Genomic DNA, 17,191 nt, shown 5'->3' with positions numbered 1-17,191 from the left:
GATCCCTCTGGGTGTCACAGATCTGCAGGCAATGTGTATTGGAGCATATAGCGAGGCTGCCTAAGCATGGAGCTAGCGGAGGGTACTCTACTGAGCCTGAGCAGAGGATAGAGGGGAGATGGAATGCATTGCTGCTGGATACTTCTACCATGGCACAGTTTAAAAAATCACAGCTTCAGCAGGTTACACATTACCACCAGCAAAAACTGGCTCTAACAGATACACTCCACACTCTGGAGGCAGAGCTGAGCACACTGACAATGTGAGTATCCTTGACTTTTCAGGGCATGTGAAGGTACCTTCAACTTAAAAGATGAGCTTCAGTTTAGAATATGTACTGTTAATACTGCACTTTATCAAATGGGAAGAAAATTTGACATGGAATGAATATTTTGAAACATGGTAAAACATAAGAAAACATAGTAAAAAGGAAAGATAAAATAGTATTTCTTATGATTTTAATAAAACACATTGACACTAAAAATATGGTACTCACATTCTCAAATTTTGTCTGATTTTGAATGGTTTTTATCAGTCATAGTAATTCATCTGATTTACTTAGATTTCCAGCTACCACAAAAGCTTGGACACTTGACTGAATTTGTCATCTTAACTTTTTATGTTAAGGTTTATTCTTAAAAAAAAACGTTTTGTAGACAAATATTAATTGTACCTACATACAGAATGAATTTCTTAAACTAAGTTTAATAAAAAAAAAAAAATAAAAAAAAATAGGAACAGAATTTGAAGGAAAAACAGCCAACAAATAACCAGTATACAATACTAAGGAACTCTTTCAGTCCTAAAATACATCCCAGGTACTCCTGTCAAGAATCGAAAATCTAAGATAGTTTTTATTTTTTTCAACATTTTTGGTCATTACATAATCATGTAATTCTATTTTTGCTCTTTCAAAGTTCTGATGACTTTACTATTATTCTAAACTGTTAAAAATAGTATAAATAAAGAATAAGTGTCCAATCTTTTAATTGGTAGTGTAAATATTGAACACCATTGAGAAGTAACCACAATTTTCTCACCATTTTGAAGGGATTGTATTGAAAGCAGCACCCTGCAAGCAGAAAAACTGAGTGCATTTTTGAAAACTATGCAGAAGAACAGAGGCATGATTGAGGAGCTCCTACAGACATGCTGCCAGATCTCAGCCCATCTGAGTGAAGCAGAAGGACTTGTGGTCTGCTTCGAACCAGTTAGAAATTTGCAGGAGAAATGGCAAACTCTGGAAAGGGCTGCTTTAAGGAGTCTGTGGCACAATAACATTTGCACAGCAGAAGTGTCCGCACTGCTACAAGAGTCCAGAGAGCTTAGATGTGAACTGGAGCTTCTGGAGAAATCTAAAGGACAGACAGACTGTCAAAATGTATTACAGCAAGCTGTTGAAACTGCAGACCTGATAGTGCTGAGTGAGCGTTACCTGTACCTTCTTGAGCTCTGTCAGGATCTTTCCTTAAGTCCACTGAGGAAGAAGGAGCTCAAGGATATGGAGGAAACCATGCAGAGTCTTAATTCTCAGCTTGCTCTGGTTCAGGAGAAGCTCAATTCTAACACTTATAATGACAATGAGTGTTCACCGATCATAAAGATTATAAGGGATTATTTCACATGGGCTAAACAAACAGACAGCAAAGTTAGTAGGAGAAGGAGGTTGTCTCTGTTTACTGAGGAGGCAAGTCACCAGATCAACCTCATGAAGAAACTGCAATCGGAAATATCTCTAAAGAGGTCTCAAATGGTCTCTGTTTTAAAAGAGCTAAAACAAGAAATTACAGTACTCGGCGAGGGAGATTCCATAGCTATGTCACCCACTCTCAAATCCTTAGAAAATTTGTACATTAAGATTACAGAGAACACTGACTATACTGTGGTGGAAATGAACCGAATGTTGCATAGGAGAGAAATGCTTTGGAAACAGATTGCTGACAGCAGCTCTTGGCTGACCTCAGTATTGGAGAAAGAGTCTGTTAAACCTATGGCTTCTGAACTTGCAACTACCATCCCAGAATTGAGAGTCCAGCTTCAAATATGCACAGAGGCTTTAAAGGAAGCTGAGAGGCAAGTAAATAGCCTACAGACTCTGATAGATGAAACTAAGAACATGAATCAGGGTTTGAGTGTACCTGAAAGCTTTCAGCTTGTTGACCGGCTTACAGTTTTACAAAAAGAAGTTTCAGGGGTCGTAAACCGTAAGTGGGCCTCACAATGGGTGCTAAAAGAGCTTCTCAATGCCCAGGAATCTTCTGCCAAGGAACTGAATGTCATTCAGAAGAGCTTACGAGAGATGAATACTGACATCGTGAGGCAAAAGTATCCTTTTACAAGGGACTCTTTCTTTGCTATTGAACATCGTAAGCAAATGCTGATGGAGCATCTGTGTAAGGTCCAGGAAATTCCACACTTTCCAGAACCTCAAAGGAATGATATTCTTCATGCTATACTAGACTTACAGAGGAGAATACACCAAATAGGCCAGCAAGCCAAGGAGCAGAAAGTCTACCTCAATTTAAGGCAGCGAATGGAGGACTTCAGAGAGGAAGTGAAGAAGAGCTTGTTGCAGATTTCAGACTCAAGTGTAGGTACTGACACAAGGCTAAGCTTCTGTCAGGCTCTCCTGGTGGAGCTTCCTATGGTGAAAATGACATGTCAAGAGGCCACTGACCACCTGGAGGCCATTTCAAAAGATCTCTATCCTTCCCAGCTCACAGCAGAACAGCAAAAGATCAGCTGGACCGTTGAGCAGCTAGCTTTTTGGGAGCTCACAGTCAGTAATGAGGCTAAAGCCCTGGAATCCACTCTGGTTGAGGATCTCAGAAGATCCACAGATCTCAGTGAGCTTAGTGACCTTTTCAGCAGTATTAGACAAGACCTGAAAGAGACCATCCACTTGGAGCCAGAGAATAAGGCTTTGGATGCAGAGTTGCGGAAGCACTGGACACTGATCAGGACTGTGGAGTCTGTGCTACGAATGTTGGCAAGCTGCAGGAAAGGATCTGAGGCAGAAAGCTACAAGAAAACCATTGATCTTGGCCAGATAACTCTTAATGATTGCAATAAGCATATGGTAAGCTTAAGACACTTACACTGTGTCTACACTGCCAGCACGTGGTGCGATGTGACAAATTTTAAACACTTCTGTTATAATTAACATTGTACTTTCCACAGCAGTGTAGACAGCATTGTTGGAGCAATCTAGTTTTGCTGCTTCGTACCACTCACTTTTAAAGCTGATGTATGTTACTTTTTCAGTGTTAAAATACTTTCTTCTATCCCAGCTAAATATGCAGAGACAACTATAAGTAAGCCACTCATAGGTTAATTTTCTCTAAAACTGTAAACACCATGTCTCTGTGGCGCTATAAAAATTCCTTTGATTTAAGTGACCCGCTTAGACCCCATCCAACAACATTACTCAACCAATGGCGTGAGTTGGGGGCGAGACTATCTAAAACATAATTTATTTTTGCAAACCCATTCCGTGGTGCTAGTGGCAGAAATTACATAATTCAGCTTTAATTCTGTGACAACATCATTATTGTAATGGGATTTTTGAACACATGGATCTGTTTAAAGTAAAAGGTCACCCAAAAATGAAATTCTTTCATAATTTGTTCACCCTCATGTCGTTCCAAACCTGTATGACTTTATTATGCAGAACACAAAAAGAGATGTTTTATTTAAAATCACCCTATGTCTTTGCAATGCAAAGGCAGTGGATATTGCTCACTTTATAGCTTAAGATAAATATAATAAAATTAGTCCATGTGACCCATATTCCAAGCCTCCTGAAGGCATCTGATTGGTTTTGGTAAAAAACTACATAGAATTTGAGTCATTTTTCAGTGAAAACCTGGTTTGGAGTGACATGAGTGAGTAAATTCTGACATAACATTCATTTAAAAGGTCAAATTTTTATTTATGTGTGAATTGTTTATGCAAGTTCTGATCATTTGAGTTTGGTTGTACAGGACCAACTGCTCCAGGCACAGAAGGCACTGAAACATTACCGCTGGGCCATTCAGGGAGCTAGGAGCTTCTTTCAGCAGGTTGAATCCAATCTGATTGTTCCCTCCATCAGCTTCAAAGACTGCAAAGATGAACAGCGCCATATTCAACAGACTTCCAACTGTCTGGCTGAGGGTTTCAAGGTCCACTTGGCTGAAGTTGGGGCTTGCATACCGCAGCATACATGCCTCTCTATTCCTCAAACTGAGCAGCTTCATATCCAGGTTTTGAGTGACCTTTTAGTACAAGATGCCAAATTAGAAGCTCAGGCTCAGCTCAGACTGGAGGCCTTACATAGGTAGGTATCACTCCAAGCCTACTCTGTCTAATTACTACTCTCTCTGATTATAGTTGTACCACTTTAGTTTATCACATTCTCATATCAAATTGGAAAAAAACAATCTAATTGTTTTTGCATGGAAAAACTAGATTGTTGGGCCAAAGGAGAAAAATACTTTTAAGCTTTTAGGCAATCAAGCATATTCCTCAAAAAGCTTTTCAAATACCTGGCATAGAGCACTGTACTTAGAAACATTTATCCACAGAAAACATGCACAGAAACGAACAATTAGTCTGAATGGAATACATCTATTTAGTTAAATGAAATGTACCAGAGGCAGTTAACTGATTATAATGCTTCAATCTTTCTACCCCAAATTAGGTGCATGAGAGACCACAGGGTGCACAGGAGCCACCATGAAGAAATTAGCCTACTTCTCAAAAACATTGACTCTCAAATCTCAAAATGCTTAAGTCAAAAACTGACTAATTTAGAAGCTTGCCAAGACCAACAATTGAAAGTACAGGTGTGTTGACATTCATTGTTGTTTTTAGTCATTGTGTGAAAGAATTAACTTCCCTCATAGTTTATCATGCATCTTGTGTCAGATAACAGTTTAAATGCACTGTGATAATACCCTTGGAGTTTTGATAAAAGATGAAGGAAGAAACTTGTTTAAACAGTTTGGGGCAAAATCAGATGCAATATAATCTACAAATAGAGTATAAAAAGTTCTGACTTTTGAAACTCAGTTTTTTGCATGTTTGAAGGGTTTCTTGTTTGTGGATATGTACACTATTTGGCCAAAACTATGTGGATACACCCTTCTAATAAACTAGTTTGGTTACTATTCTAGTGACAAATCAGAATGCAACCCCATACAATGGCATTTTCTGGCCATACTCAAAGCTCAGACCTGAGACCCACTGAACATCTTTGGGACGAATTGGAATGCCAGCAGTGAGTCAGGCCCCATTGTCATCTTGTGTCTGACTGTTAGCAAATCCCTGCAGCAATGTTATTACATACAGTACAGTGGAAAGCCTTCCCAGAAGAGTGGAAGCTGCAGCAAAAGGGGAATTGATGGCTATGGTTTTCAAATTAAATGTTCATCAAGCTCATTGTGTGTCCACAAATGTTTGGCCACAAAGTGTATTTGTAATGCAACTTTTGTCTTGTGTAGCAATAAATGCAGTATAGAGTTGTGCACAAAAGTTTGCATACCCTTGGAGAATTGGTAAGATATGTACCATTTTTAAAGAAAACATGAGTGAGCAGGCAAAACACATTTCTTTTATTTCTTATGGGATTCATATTCAATTGTAGGTTATAATAGAATGGGACAATCATCAAACAAAACATGGCAACAAAGAAAAAAATGAAATGACCCCTGTTCAAAAGTCTGCATACCCTTAGTTCTTAATACTGTGTATTGCCCCTTTTAGCATCAATGATAGCGTGCAGTCTTTTGTAATAGTTGTCTATGAGGCCCCAAATTCTTGCAGGTGGTAGAGCTGCCCATTCGTCTTGGCAAAATGCCTCCAGGTCATTCAGAGTCTTTGGTCGTCTTGCATGAACCGCACGCTTGAGATCTCCTCAGAGTGGCTCGTTGATATTAAGCCAACCACTGCTGTAACCATGGAGGGTCAACTTGGCCTTGTGCTTAGGGTCATTGCCATGCTGGAAAGTCCAAGAGCGTCCCATGCACAGCTTTCGTGCAGAAGAATGCAAATTGTCTGCCAGTATTTTCTGATAACATGCAGCATTCATCTTACCATCAATTTTCACAAGATTCCCCGTGCCTTTAGAGCTCACACACCCCCAAAACATCAGTGAGCCACCACCATGCTTCACAGTGGGGATGGTATTCTTTTCACTATAGGCCTTGTTGACCCCTCTCCAAACATAGCGCTTATGTTTGTGACCATAAAGCTCTATTTTGGTCTCGTCACTCCAAATTACAGTGTGCCAGAAGCTGTGAGGCGTGTCAAGGTGTTGTCGGGCATATTGTAACCGGGCTTTTTTGTGGCATTGGCGCAGTAAAGGCTTCTTTCTGGCAACTCGACCATGTAGCTCGTTTTTGTTCAAGTATCGTCATATTGTGCTCCTTGAAACAACCACACCGTCTTTTTCCAGAGCAGCCTGTACTTCTCCTGAGTTTACCTGTGGGTTTTTCTTTGTATCCCGAACAATTCTTCTGGCAGTTGTGGCTGAAATCTTTCTTGGTCTACCAGACCTTGGCTTGGTATCAAGAGATCCCCGAATTTTCCACTTCTTAATAAGTGATTGAACAGTACTGACTGGCATTTTTAAGTCTTTTGGATATATTTTTAATATCCTTTTCCATCTTTTTAAATTTCCATTACCTTGTTATGCAGGTCTTTTGACAGTTCTTTTCTGCTCCCCATGGCTCAGTATCTAGCCTGCTCAGTGCATCCACATGAGAGCTAACAAACACATTGACTATTTATACACAGACACTAATTGCAATTTAAAAAGCCACAGGTGTGGGAAATTAACCTTTAATTGCCATTTAAACCTGTGTGTGTCAGCTTGTGTGTCTGTAACAAGGCCAAACATTCAAGGGTATGTAAACTTTTAATCAGGGCCATTTGGGTGATTTCTGTTATCATTATGATTTAAAAAGGAGCCAAACAACTATGTGATAATAAATGGCTTCATATAATCACTACCCTTAAATAAAATACTTTTTTTTTTTTTTTTTTTTTTTTTTTTTTTTTTGCATGATCAGTCATATTTTCAAAATCAATGCCAAAATTTCATAATTTCTGCCAGGGTATGCAAACTTTTGAGCACAACTGTATGTCAACTTGCAATTAAACTCTCTTCATCTGCAGGTGCTCAAGTCTGAGCTGAAGAACCTCGCTAAAAGGCTGGAGGACTTGAGAGAAAGCTGCCTGGATCAGCCTTGCGATGCACCTGCTGACCTGATGGTGGGACATCTGTGGAGGTCTTTGGCAGTTCTGCAGTGCAGAGTGGAATCACTCAAAGACAGCACAGCTCATAAAGAAGCAGAGTGGAGGGACATTATGACACGTGTTAGTAATTTTTAAATCTTGTTGACCATGTTTATTTCTCTCCAGTCTGTTTAAAAGAGAAGTATATAATTACTGTTAACAATTTTTGGAAAGTCAGCCTATGAATGGCTTCCTTATATTAGTCCATTTACATTTATTCATTTGGCAGACACTTTTATCCAAAGTTACATTTACATTAAGCTAGGATAGGAGAAAATGTATAAATTGCACATTTCACCTTTAACATTTAATGACCTTGTAAAATTTGTAATGAAGTAAAAAGTTGTTTTGAACAGCGTGTTAATTTGTTTGTGTTCATGTTGGGGTGTGCTGTGCAGCTAAATAAATCAAAGGAAGATCTTGACAGTCTACAGATGGATCTTCCTGACTCATCTTTGATGACGGGATCCCTGGAAGAGATTCAGGGTGTTCTGACCAAAATGGAGCATATTCAGGATAGGACTGAGCAGAAGCATCATACCCTGGCTTCTCTACAACACTATGTGGCACGATTGCTTGGGGTCTCAAATCTACAGCAGCTGAAAGAGTCTCCTCAAATCTGTCAGGACTTGCAGTCTCTGCAGGGACATTGCAGAAGGTATGGCTTATAAACACATGAGTAGTTAACGCATAACATGTCCACACTAGTAAATAAATAATAATAATAATAATAAAAATGTTCTTAGTATTTTTGTCTTGTTTTACAGTAAAAAAGCGAAATATCTTAAAACAAGATATATTTACTTCAGAAACAATGACATCATTTACAGTATAAAATTGTTTTCAAAGAAATTTAACAAACTGTGTGAATGTTATGCTTAAAACCAGGAAAAAAAGAAAACATTTGCCAAGCGGGTAAGAAAAATCAACTTAATTATTAATTAGCTATTAATTAAATAGTGTTTTCTCTTTTTAAGCAAAAGTCTTACTATCCCATCTATCCCACTATCCAATGTCATTTTGCTTCTCAAATAAATGTATATCAGGTTCAGATATTTTTACTAGTGCTGTCAGTAGATTACATTTTTAAATTGCTATTAATCGCATAATTTGTTATAGTTAATCGTGATTAATCGCAGATTTTGAAAGTGCTGAAATTTTACACTAGATATACTTCTTTTCCTGTCAAAATGTACTTATTTTTGTCTTGGAAAAGAAAAGGAAACAGTATGTAACAATAATGCTTTATTAACATTTTCCAAGCAAAGCCTTCCACAGAATAAAGATAGCAATTCACTAAAATAGCATCAATTCAAGTAACATGGGAGGTTGACTGATTGAAAGAACTATGCAACCAAAGGTTGAGTATTCATTGCAATACACATTAAATCATCCTCCACAGACTGTGGCTATCCGCTTTGCTACAGCATTCATGATTCGTGTCAGGGTGTCAACACCAGCGTCAATCACCGCTTTGAACTCCACGTGAAAAGCGCTTACACAAAATGTCTCGTTCTGCATTTTCGTGATAGTTAAGACTTGACGTGCTTCTGTGGAAATTAAATTGCACCTGATACAGGCTGCAAAGTACTTGATTTCTGTCACAAGTCCAAGCTGGGCTTGTTTTGTACAACAAATGGCATTAAGAGGGCCTTTCCCCATTATTTGATCACTGACACGGCTGTTGTGTGTGTTTGTGGTGTGTGCGTCAGTGTAATGACATCGGGCAGACACATTGCAAAGGTTCCACCCTGCTCCGACCAGTGTATTTATGCTTTATTAACAGTAAATGTGTTTATCACGATTAAGAAAAATTAACACGTTAAACTTTAATTAATCGCATGCATTAATGCGTTAACTCAGACAGCTCTAATTAAAAAAAATAAAATAAAAAAAAAAGCCAAAAATTCATATTACCTTTTTTTTTTTTTTTTTGCAGTGCATTTAATCATGATTTTAGATTAAAATATAAACGAATGTCTAAGAGAAAATAAAAATGTTAGGATTCTGGAACTGGTGGTTTTTCACAATTTTTAGCATGTTTTTGACTTGACTAGTTTTATTTTAAATTTGCCTGTTTTTAAAAGTACAAATATTTCATGTAGTCTCAATGAATATAAGGTCATTCAAGCTGCATGCATAATAATTGGACTAAAATTATCCTGTTGTCAACTTCCCAAAAGTGTACGTAAACTACCCACAAGCAAGTGGTATTTAGATTTAAATTGTCTTAAAAATGTTCAGAATTTAAATTTACAGACTTGTTTTTTTTTTTTTTTGCGTAGTCTCAGAGATAAGAGCAATAACATCCGCCGGGAGGCCCTTTTTGAGATCCAGGAGTTGGGTCGGGTGCAGGAGGAAATGGGTGCAATACAGCAGAGTTTTCTTTCTCTTTTGACCAACTTGCAGTCTAAGTCAGCTGCTGAACATTTACAGGTTGGTTCTTTACAGTCAGTGTTTGATTATGGGGAATGTCTATCTCTTCAGTGATTGATGTAGATATTGTAATTATTGTGTTGTATCACACTGTAGGAGGTTAAAGTGGAATTGGTCTCACAGAAGGCTCGACTGCAGGATGTCATGAACAGAGTACAGAAGAGATGGAGCCGTGTACCCTCAGAGATTCAGACCTTACAAGATGAGCTCAACCTCTCCCTGCTGGAGGCTAAAGAAAAGGTATTTACTCTTTGCAATTAAATACTATAATTACATGGTTTTTATAGTTTAGAATTTTCAATTTAGAGTTCCATTTTATTTTCCATTTGCCCATTCAATTTAGGACAGTTTTCATTAGTTTTGACTATATGATTTAGTTTCAGTATATTTAGTTTTTGTTTTAGTTTTTTAGGGCTACCAAAGTTAATGCCTTAACTGATGTCATTTAGATATAGTTAACAGCGTTAAATATCTCAGGGCTTTCTTTTGTCTATTGTCGATATCTTGTGGCATTTTCATGTTTAATGAATGTGCAGTTAGGGGTTAGGGTTGATAAAGGCCATGAGGCCGAAGCGTTTGTGTCCTGTTTCAACCTGACTGGTGAAAAAAATTAAATGAAAAAAATAAATAAAACATTTGGAAAAAAAAGAGTGCAGACCAATAAAAAACTAAAATGAATTTTAGGTCATTTATTTTATTGTAATTAGTTGTGGAGTTCTGAAAATGTTTTAGTTTAGTTAATTTTTTTCCAATTATATTAGATTACATTTTTTTTATTTCAGTTATCAAATAGTTTGTTTTTATTAACAATAATAAGACTGACTGTTTATAATTTAATACTAGTTATACTGTTATATCAACCAAGGATTCTAGTGCCTTTTCCAGCATATGAAAGTAAAGCTTGTGTGCTCTTTTAATATTAAATGATGTTAATACAGTTGTGTTTGTTTCAGATGGATATGGTTATGGAGAAGAGTGGTCCTCTTCATAAAATAACTGAGCAGGTGGGAGACGTGACTGTGGGACTGAATTGTGTTCAAGCCCTACTGAAGCAAAGGAGCCCTAATTTCTCTGAGGCTGAACGTACACAAAAGGTACATGCGCTCTGCTCTCCTTCACACACACAAAATTGAAGTCTAATGTTTATCAGTGTCTTATTAATTTTTACAAAACACAAAAGTTTAAGGATAACCAATGTTTAGAGTTAGGTCAGAGTAGATGCTACATTTAAAGGGGAAGTGTGTAATTTTTAAATGACTTTCTCCTATTCCAGCTTAGCATGCAATAAAATAAGGCTGTGAGAGATGGAAGTAAAGTCCATTCAACATTTTTAACCCTTTAAGCTCGGATGGGTCAGCGAGTGGGCATGCGAGGGGAAAAAAAATCTAAATATGAATAACTACTGTCTTGACCAACACAAAATAGGTATCGTTGTAAAGCTTAGAAGCTCTACTTTACAATGCATGTAGGTGTTATTAACAAAACTGAAAAAGTGCTTTGAAATTTGCAGACAAATCAGAAGTGTTCCGTTTTGATTATTTATCATTTTACACTGTATGTATTTTTCTAATGCATAAAAAAGTCAAACTCATCATAGGCGTGTGTCATATGTTGTTTGAAAGCTCTCAAAGAGTCAAATACATCCAGCCTATTTGTTACTCACAGACAAAAATATAGTGAGTAATATCTAAGTTTTTGTCTTTGACATAACTTTTTTCATGTGAACAGGTGTTGCTCATATGCCACGTTTTCGCCAAAAATTAACAGAAATAAAAATATCACATACCGTTACTTGGAGGAGGCAATTATCTTTAAAACAAGCCCACCCACAAAGTAATCAGATGCATTGATCATTAGATAACCCACACAAAGCACAATATGCACCCAGCATCTGGCTATCTGGCATCTTGCTATCTGGCTACAAACACATTAGCTTTCCTGGATCAGATGGCGTCATCGGAAATTCTGTAGTGTCATGGAATGCTAAACCATTCGGATTGGGTTCAGATTGCTCCAACCAGTGGTGATAATCCTCCATATTTGGGCAGAGAGTCATGTCATCAATCACTCTAATTACATATGGCCACCAGGAGATGGTGCCAAGTACATGACACAAACTCAATAATGACTTTAATGGCACAGAATGAAATTAATTCTGTGAAATCTCATTACTAAAATCATGTCTGCAAGCTATGCCAGCATTTAGTCATTGTTGTGTTTGTATGTGTAATTAGTTCTTATGTGCAATTATTGTTTTATTTGTTTGGAAAGGCTTTTGGAGATATGGAGAAGATTTTCAGATGTTAGGATAAATTATATCTGTAATGCTATAACTTTTTATTGCTGCTTTGTATCAGCGCTAACTCAGTTACAGGTGACATGATTGGGAACAACATGTCAAAACAAAAGCATTTTTTTCTGAGCCACTTTATTTACACCCTGAGGTATGTGAATTTGTTTTTTTTTTTCAGCTGTTTATTAGGCTGAGATTCTCAGAATCATAATTTATAAAAAAAAAACTCTTTTTTTTTTTTTTTTTTTTGGATTTTCTCCCATTTTCTCCCCAATTTGGCATGCCCAATTCCCAATGTGTTCTAAGTCCTCGTGGTGGCGTAGTGACTCGCCTCAATCCGGGTGGCAAAGGACGAATCTCAGTTGCCTCTGCATCTGAGACAGTCAATCCGCGCATCTTATCACATGGCTTGTTGAGCGTGTTACCGCGGAGACCTAGCACGTGTGGAGACTTCATGCTATTCACCGCAGCACCCACGCACAACTCACCACGCACCCCACCGAAAGCGAGAACCACATTATGGCGACCACGAGGGGGTTAACCCAACGTGACTCTACCCACCCTAGCAACCAGGCCAATTGGTTGCTTAGGAAGCCTGACTGGACATAATTTATAACATAAACAAATTTGAAAAGTATTCTTTAAAATTATACCGAACACTTGACCCTCCTCGTTTTTTTGTCAAGTTATAAGCCTTTAATTTTGGGTATGCCACTGAAACAGGAAATCTTTGAAAACACCTTCAGAGCTTAAAGGGTTAACTGTTGTTACATGAGTGTTTATTTGTTCAGTCAAAGAAACATTTAAAATATGTCTTTCCACATTTTTAGTGGACAAAAACTCTGGGAAAACACAGGTTGTGAAAATTTACATAAGACCTAAAGACAATACTACATACTGAGTGGACTGTAATTCTGTAAAGCCTTTTTTTCTTTTTTTATTATTTACGTCAAATGAAATATGGCAAATGTGTGTGTGCAGCGTATCTGGGATGAGCTGGATCAATGGCACACTCATATAGCTGAGCTAGAGGCTGAAGTGCAGGAGCTTGCTGAGGAACAGCCTGAGAGAGCACACATCCTTATGGACCAGCTCACAGAACCACTGCAGCTCTACCAGACCACAGCCAAGCAGGCCGAGCACAGGACCGCCCTCATCAGCAAAGTCAGTGAAATGCTATACATAATCCTTGTTTCACATTGTAAACCAATTCTAAAAACGGTGAGAACCAGCCACAGGTGGTAAGCTGGTCTCCCAGCCTGGCTTTGCTGGTCAGGCTGGTCTATTTTGCTGGTTTTAGAGATGTTTTGGACACTTGTTAGCTGGCTAGGCTGAGAGACCAATATATACCAGCCAAGAGCAACAAACCACTTTGCCAGTTTTGGGCTGTTTTGATTGTGTACAGCTCAGAAATACAGTCTGTCAGGCTAAAATGAGTGTTGTGTTCCCATCAGATCCCTGCCTGTCTGCAGGAGTATGAGGGCTTACTCAGTAGCTCCACCTGCTGGCTGAGAGAGGCCCAGTCCTGGCTTGTTGCCCCCAGAACCTACACCACAGCGAAATGCCTCCACGGCCACGCCAACTCCCTCAAGGTAAGGTTTAAGGTCAATGCCTCACACTAAAATGGTTTACAATTCATTCCTAATGGGAAATGCAATATGTAACTTCAAATAGAATAAAACTATACTTGTATACCTTATTTATGAGAAATTGCTATCTAATTTAGCTAATGGATCTCTTTAAGAGACCTCTAGTCTTTGTATTTTGATTGAAATTTTTTTGTATGGCTCTTTGTTGGTGTGTGTAGATGATGCTGGATGAATCTGAGGGATACAGAGCAGCTCTGGAGGCCTTCATGCCTGTCCTTCAGGAGATCACTCCAGTGTGTGACACCACTTCTCAAGAGCAGCTTCTCCAACTGGCTATGCAAGATATCACACACATGCAGCAAAGTGTTCTGGATCCTCTGTCCCACCTTCAGCACCTAGCAGATGTAAGCAATTGAAACACTAAAGAAACCACAAATATTAATATTTAATGGATTTACATTTGTATTTACATATTTTCTTTTACAATTTTTATAGATTTACATTGTATACATAATTTGTAGGACTATATAAATCCTGCACACAGAGTTCCTATTGTCATGGAAAACCAGGGAATTTTAAAAGTGTGATTTCCAGGCCTGGAGAAGTCATGGGAATGCCATGGAAACTTCTATAATGAATATACTTTTTTCTAGTTATGCTCTAACATTTATAAGAGTGAAATGTTACTTGACTCAGGGTTAAAAGTGGCCTTGACCTGGGGTTAAAAATTATGTTAACCCAGGGATTAGGGTAGTGTGAAAAGCCCAAAGTTGGTCTCTTTGGTTCCAGAATTTGAACCATAATTCACTTATAACTCTTGTGTAGGAGATGGATGCCATTGAAACAGAGGTGAAGACGATGGAGAAGAATTTGACGAAGATCAGAACAATCCTTTCCATGACTGACACAGAGAACATCTCTCCTGAGGAACATCTCCAGAACAGACAGGTACATTACCTCTTGGAAATGCTCAGATTTCACAGCAAACAGTTGTCTCATATCTTTGAAATTTATGCCTTATCACGTGTTCTCTCTCTCTCTGCTCACTGGCAGGTCATCCTGGACAATATCCAGTCCATGAAGAGGACCATTGATGAGATTGAGAGCTGCAGGCCAGGCCTAGGGCTTCCTGCAGGAGCAGAACAAACTCTCACAGCCTTCAACTGGGCTCGAGAGCTCCTGCAGCCCATCCGAGAGCTACAGCAGCTCAGTGTGGAGCAGAGCACAGCGCTGAGGGTCTGTCACCCTACTAGTGTTCTTGTGTTTCCTTAAAGTCAGAACTTTCCCGTTTACTGGGCTAGAGACGTAATGTATGCAAGGGAAAGTGTATTAGTCCTATAACTGGTCACCATTTCCATGTTTTTCACTATTTTAATCACCTTTTTGTTTTTTTGCAGATGACTTTGAATAGTCTTGCAGTGTAATATTAATAAGTAGAAATATCCCATATAATTCATATGAGCTCATAAAAAGTGAATATATAATTATTATACAGGAATTTGGTGAATTATATAATGTCACACCGAAGGACAGGCTACTTTTTTTTTTCAGGCTACTTCCCAGTTTCTAGAATGAATGTAAATGTATTGAATTTAAAGTGAATGCTTTTTTGGGATAAGCTATATTCAAATGAATGGGAGTCTTCAAAGATTCAGATTTTTTTAAAATTTAATTTTGTTTTACAATATATATTTATTTATTTATTTATTTATTTTGCTTTGCACTGTTGTGTTTTGATATTTTGTTTTGCTTTGTGAGAAACACAAAGTCAGTTATAAATGTCTTGGAACGTACCCAATTTTATCTAAATAATTTTTACCAACATCAGAATTAGAAATTTATAGACTAATATTTAAGATGACCTTTGCATCTATCTGGTTAGAACATAATATTTGTCCATCTTATGAAAATGCTGTAAATTTGTAGTCTTTTTATTGTCCGTGGCCAGTGTATGACCTCTCTTCCTCATGTCTGTGGGAATGAGAGGAGGATAGCATCACTGCACTTGAAAACCAACTCTGAGAGGGGGATGTGTGGGAACCTTGAGTTTTCTGGTTGTGCTTAAAAATTAAGTGCTTTAAAACCTCAATATGGTGTGTCAGTAAAACATTACTGGCATGGCTTTATTGGCAATGGTGGTAGTATCCAGTTAAGGCAGTCATGACAATTTTCATGACATTTACATATGACCAGACCTAGGTCTTTTTTGTTTTCTGCTCCAGTTTTAAGGTAAAATCTGTGAAATTCTGCGGAATGGGTTTAATCATGGTAGAATTAATTAAACTGAGCTTATTGGTAGCTTAAAACATAATCAAATTAACCACAATACATAAACAAATTCCACATGGGCCTGGATGTGATTGTGTTACCATGACTGACTTGTCCCAGGCTTAACTCGATGGTACTGAGTATATTATATGTCTGTCTAGGCATCTATTGGTCTGCAAACTGAGATTACCTTACCTTTTGGCCAAACCATGGGAGTCACTTCGCCACACCCCTACACTGGAGAAATGATGGTAAGTCCTAGCCTCAACTTTTATGAGCTTAAGTAAAAATGCATCTCAAAAAATGCCCTTGCTAGCTCAAAAAGACAAATTAGCCAAATATATTCACGTTATCAGTTATGTTCTAGTCCAGCCTTAAGAGTTTAAGGAGTTAATATGTCCCTGGAACTGTTAAGCAGGTGTCCATGGAAGACCCTTACAGTGAGGAAGAGGATGAAGGCAGTCAGTCTTCATCCTCGGGAACTCTGACATGCAGTGTTCCAGAGGTAAAGCAGACCAACCTTTCTCCTAGGTTTATTTGTTCCTCTGCCAAACCTTGAATAAGAGACTTTTCCTGTACATTCTGGGCCTCTCTGCGGTGGTTCTTTTTAATTTCTTTGCTAAGGTCTATTTTCTCTATATTTTCATGCTTTTTCAGTGCTGGAATCATGTGATCACAATCTTAGTTTCATTGATTACACTTTCCACTTACTCCAAATTTATGTCAAATCCATTTCTTTTACAACACTCTTGCTTTTACTTTTTTTTTTCTTTTTTTCGATGTCACATTTAGTTATTCAAGTATATAATTCAGTTTCAGCAAAGTTCACATTCTCACATCCTTTTACTTTCTGAGAACTAAGACTGCATTCATTACAGAGTGCTAAATATAACTTCACTCCTTCCTTCTATAACAGTTAGTCACCTCCTGTCTCTCTTTCATATCTCTCGCTCACCGAAAACCAGCTCTTTTTTTTTTTTTTTTTTTTTCTCCCCAATTTGGAATGCCCAATTCCCAATGTGCTCCAAGTCCTCATGGTGGCGTAGTGACTCGCCTCAATCTGGGTGGCGGAGGACGAATCTCAGTTGCCTCGCGTCTGAGACCGTCAATCCGCGCATCTTATCACATGGCTTGTTGAGCGCGTTACCGCGGAGACATAGCGCATGTGGAGGCTTCACGCTATTCTCCACAGCATCCACGCACAACTCGCCATGTGCCACACCGAGAGCGAGAACCACGCGACTCCAGGGGTGGTAGTCAGTGTCTTGACTCGCTGAGCTACCCAGGCCCTCCTGAAAATCAGCTCTAATAATTTTCTTTTCTACCT

At 38.3% G+C, this 17,191-nt stretch overlaps 1 protein-coding gene across 1 annotated transcript in view; it reads left to right on the top strand.

The window, feature by feature from the left end:
- LOC127409945 (nesprin-2-like) overlaps positions 1 to 17,191 on the top strand; it is a 135,894-nt gene that overhangs the window by 61,732 nt on the left and 56,971 nt on the right. Inside the window, exons 43-58 of the mRNA XM_051644937.1 lie at positions 21 to 262; positions 1,051 to 3,079; positions 3,984 to 4,318; positions 4,682 to 4,826; positions 7,159 to 7,359; positions 7,677 to 7,936; positions 9,564 to 9,714; positions 9,811 to 9,954; positions 10,668 to 10,808; positions 12,989 to 13,171; positions 13,462 to 13,599; positions 13,815 to 14,000; positions 14,422 to 14,544; positions 14,650 to 14,832; positions 16,026 to 16,115; positions 16,280 to 16,369. Of these exons, the coding sequence (XP_051500897.1) occupies positions 21 to 262; positions 1,051 to 3,079; positions 3,984 to 4,318; positions 4,682 to 4,826; positions 7,159 to 7,359; positions 7,677 to 7,936; positions 9,564 to 9,714; positions 9,811 to 9,954; positions 10,668 to 10,808; positions 12,989 to 13,171; positions 13,462 to 13,599; positions 13,815 to 14,000; positions 14,422 to 14,544; positions 14,650 to 14,832; positions 16,026 to 16,115; positions 16,280 to 16,369 (4,641 nt within the window). The remainder of the gene's footprint in view (positions 1 to 20; positions 263 to 1,050; positions 3,080 to 3,983; positions 4,319 to 4,681; positions 4,827 to 7,158; positions 7,360 to 7,676; positions 7,937 to 9,563; positions 9,715 to 9,810; positions 9,955 to 10,667; positions 10,809 to 12,988; positions 13,172 to 13,461; positions 13,600 to 13,814; positions 14,001 to 14,421; positions 14,545 to 14,649; positions 14,833 to 16,025; positions 16,116 to 16,279; positions 16,370 to 17,191) is intronic.

This window comes from Myxocyprinus asiaticus, chromosome 19 (assembly GCF_019703515.2).
Source record: "Myxocyprinus asiaticus isolate MX2 ecotype Aquarium Trade chromosome 19, UBuf_Myxa_2, whole genome shotgun sequence".
Classification (NCBI taxonomy): Eukaryota; Metazoa; Chordata; class Actinopteri; order Cypriniformes; family Catostomidae; genus Myxocyprinus; species Myxocyprinus asiaticus.
The sequence above is the reverse complement of the archived record's forward strand: the minus strand, read 5'-3'. Positions and strand labels throughout refer to the sequence as shown.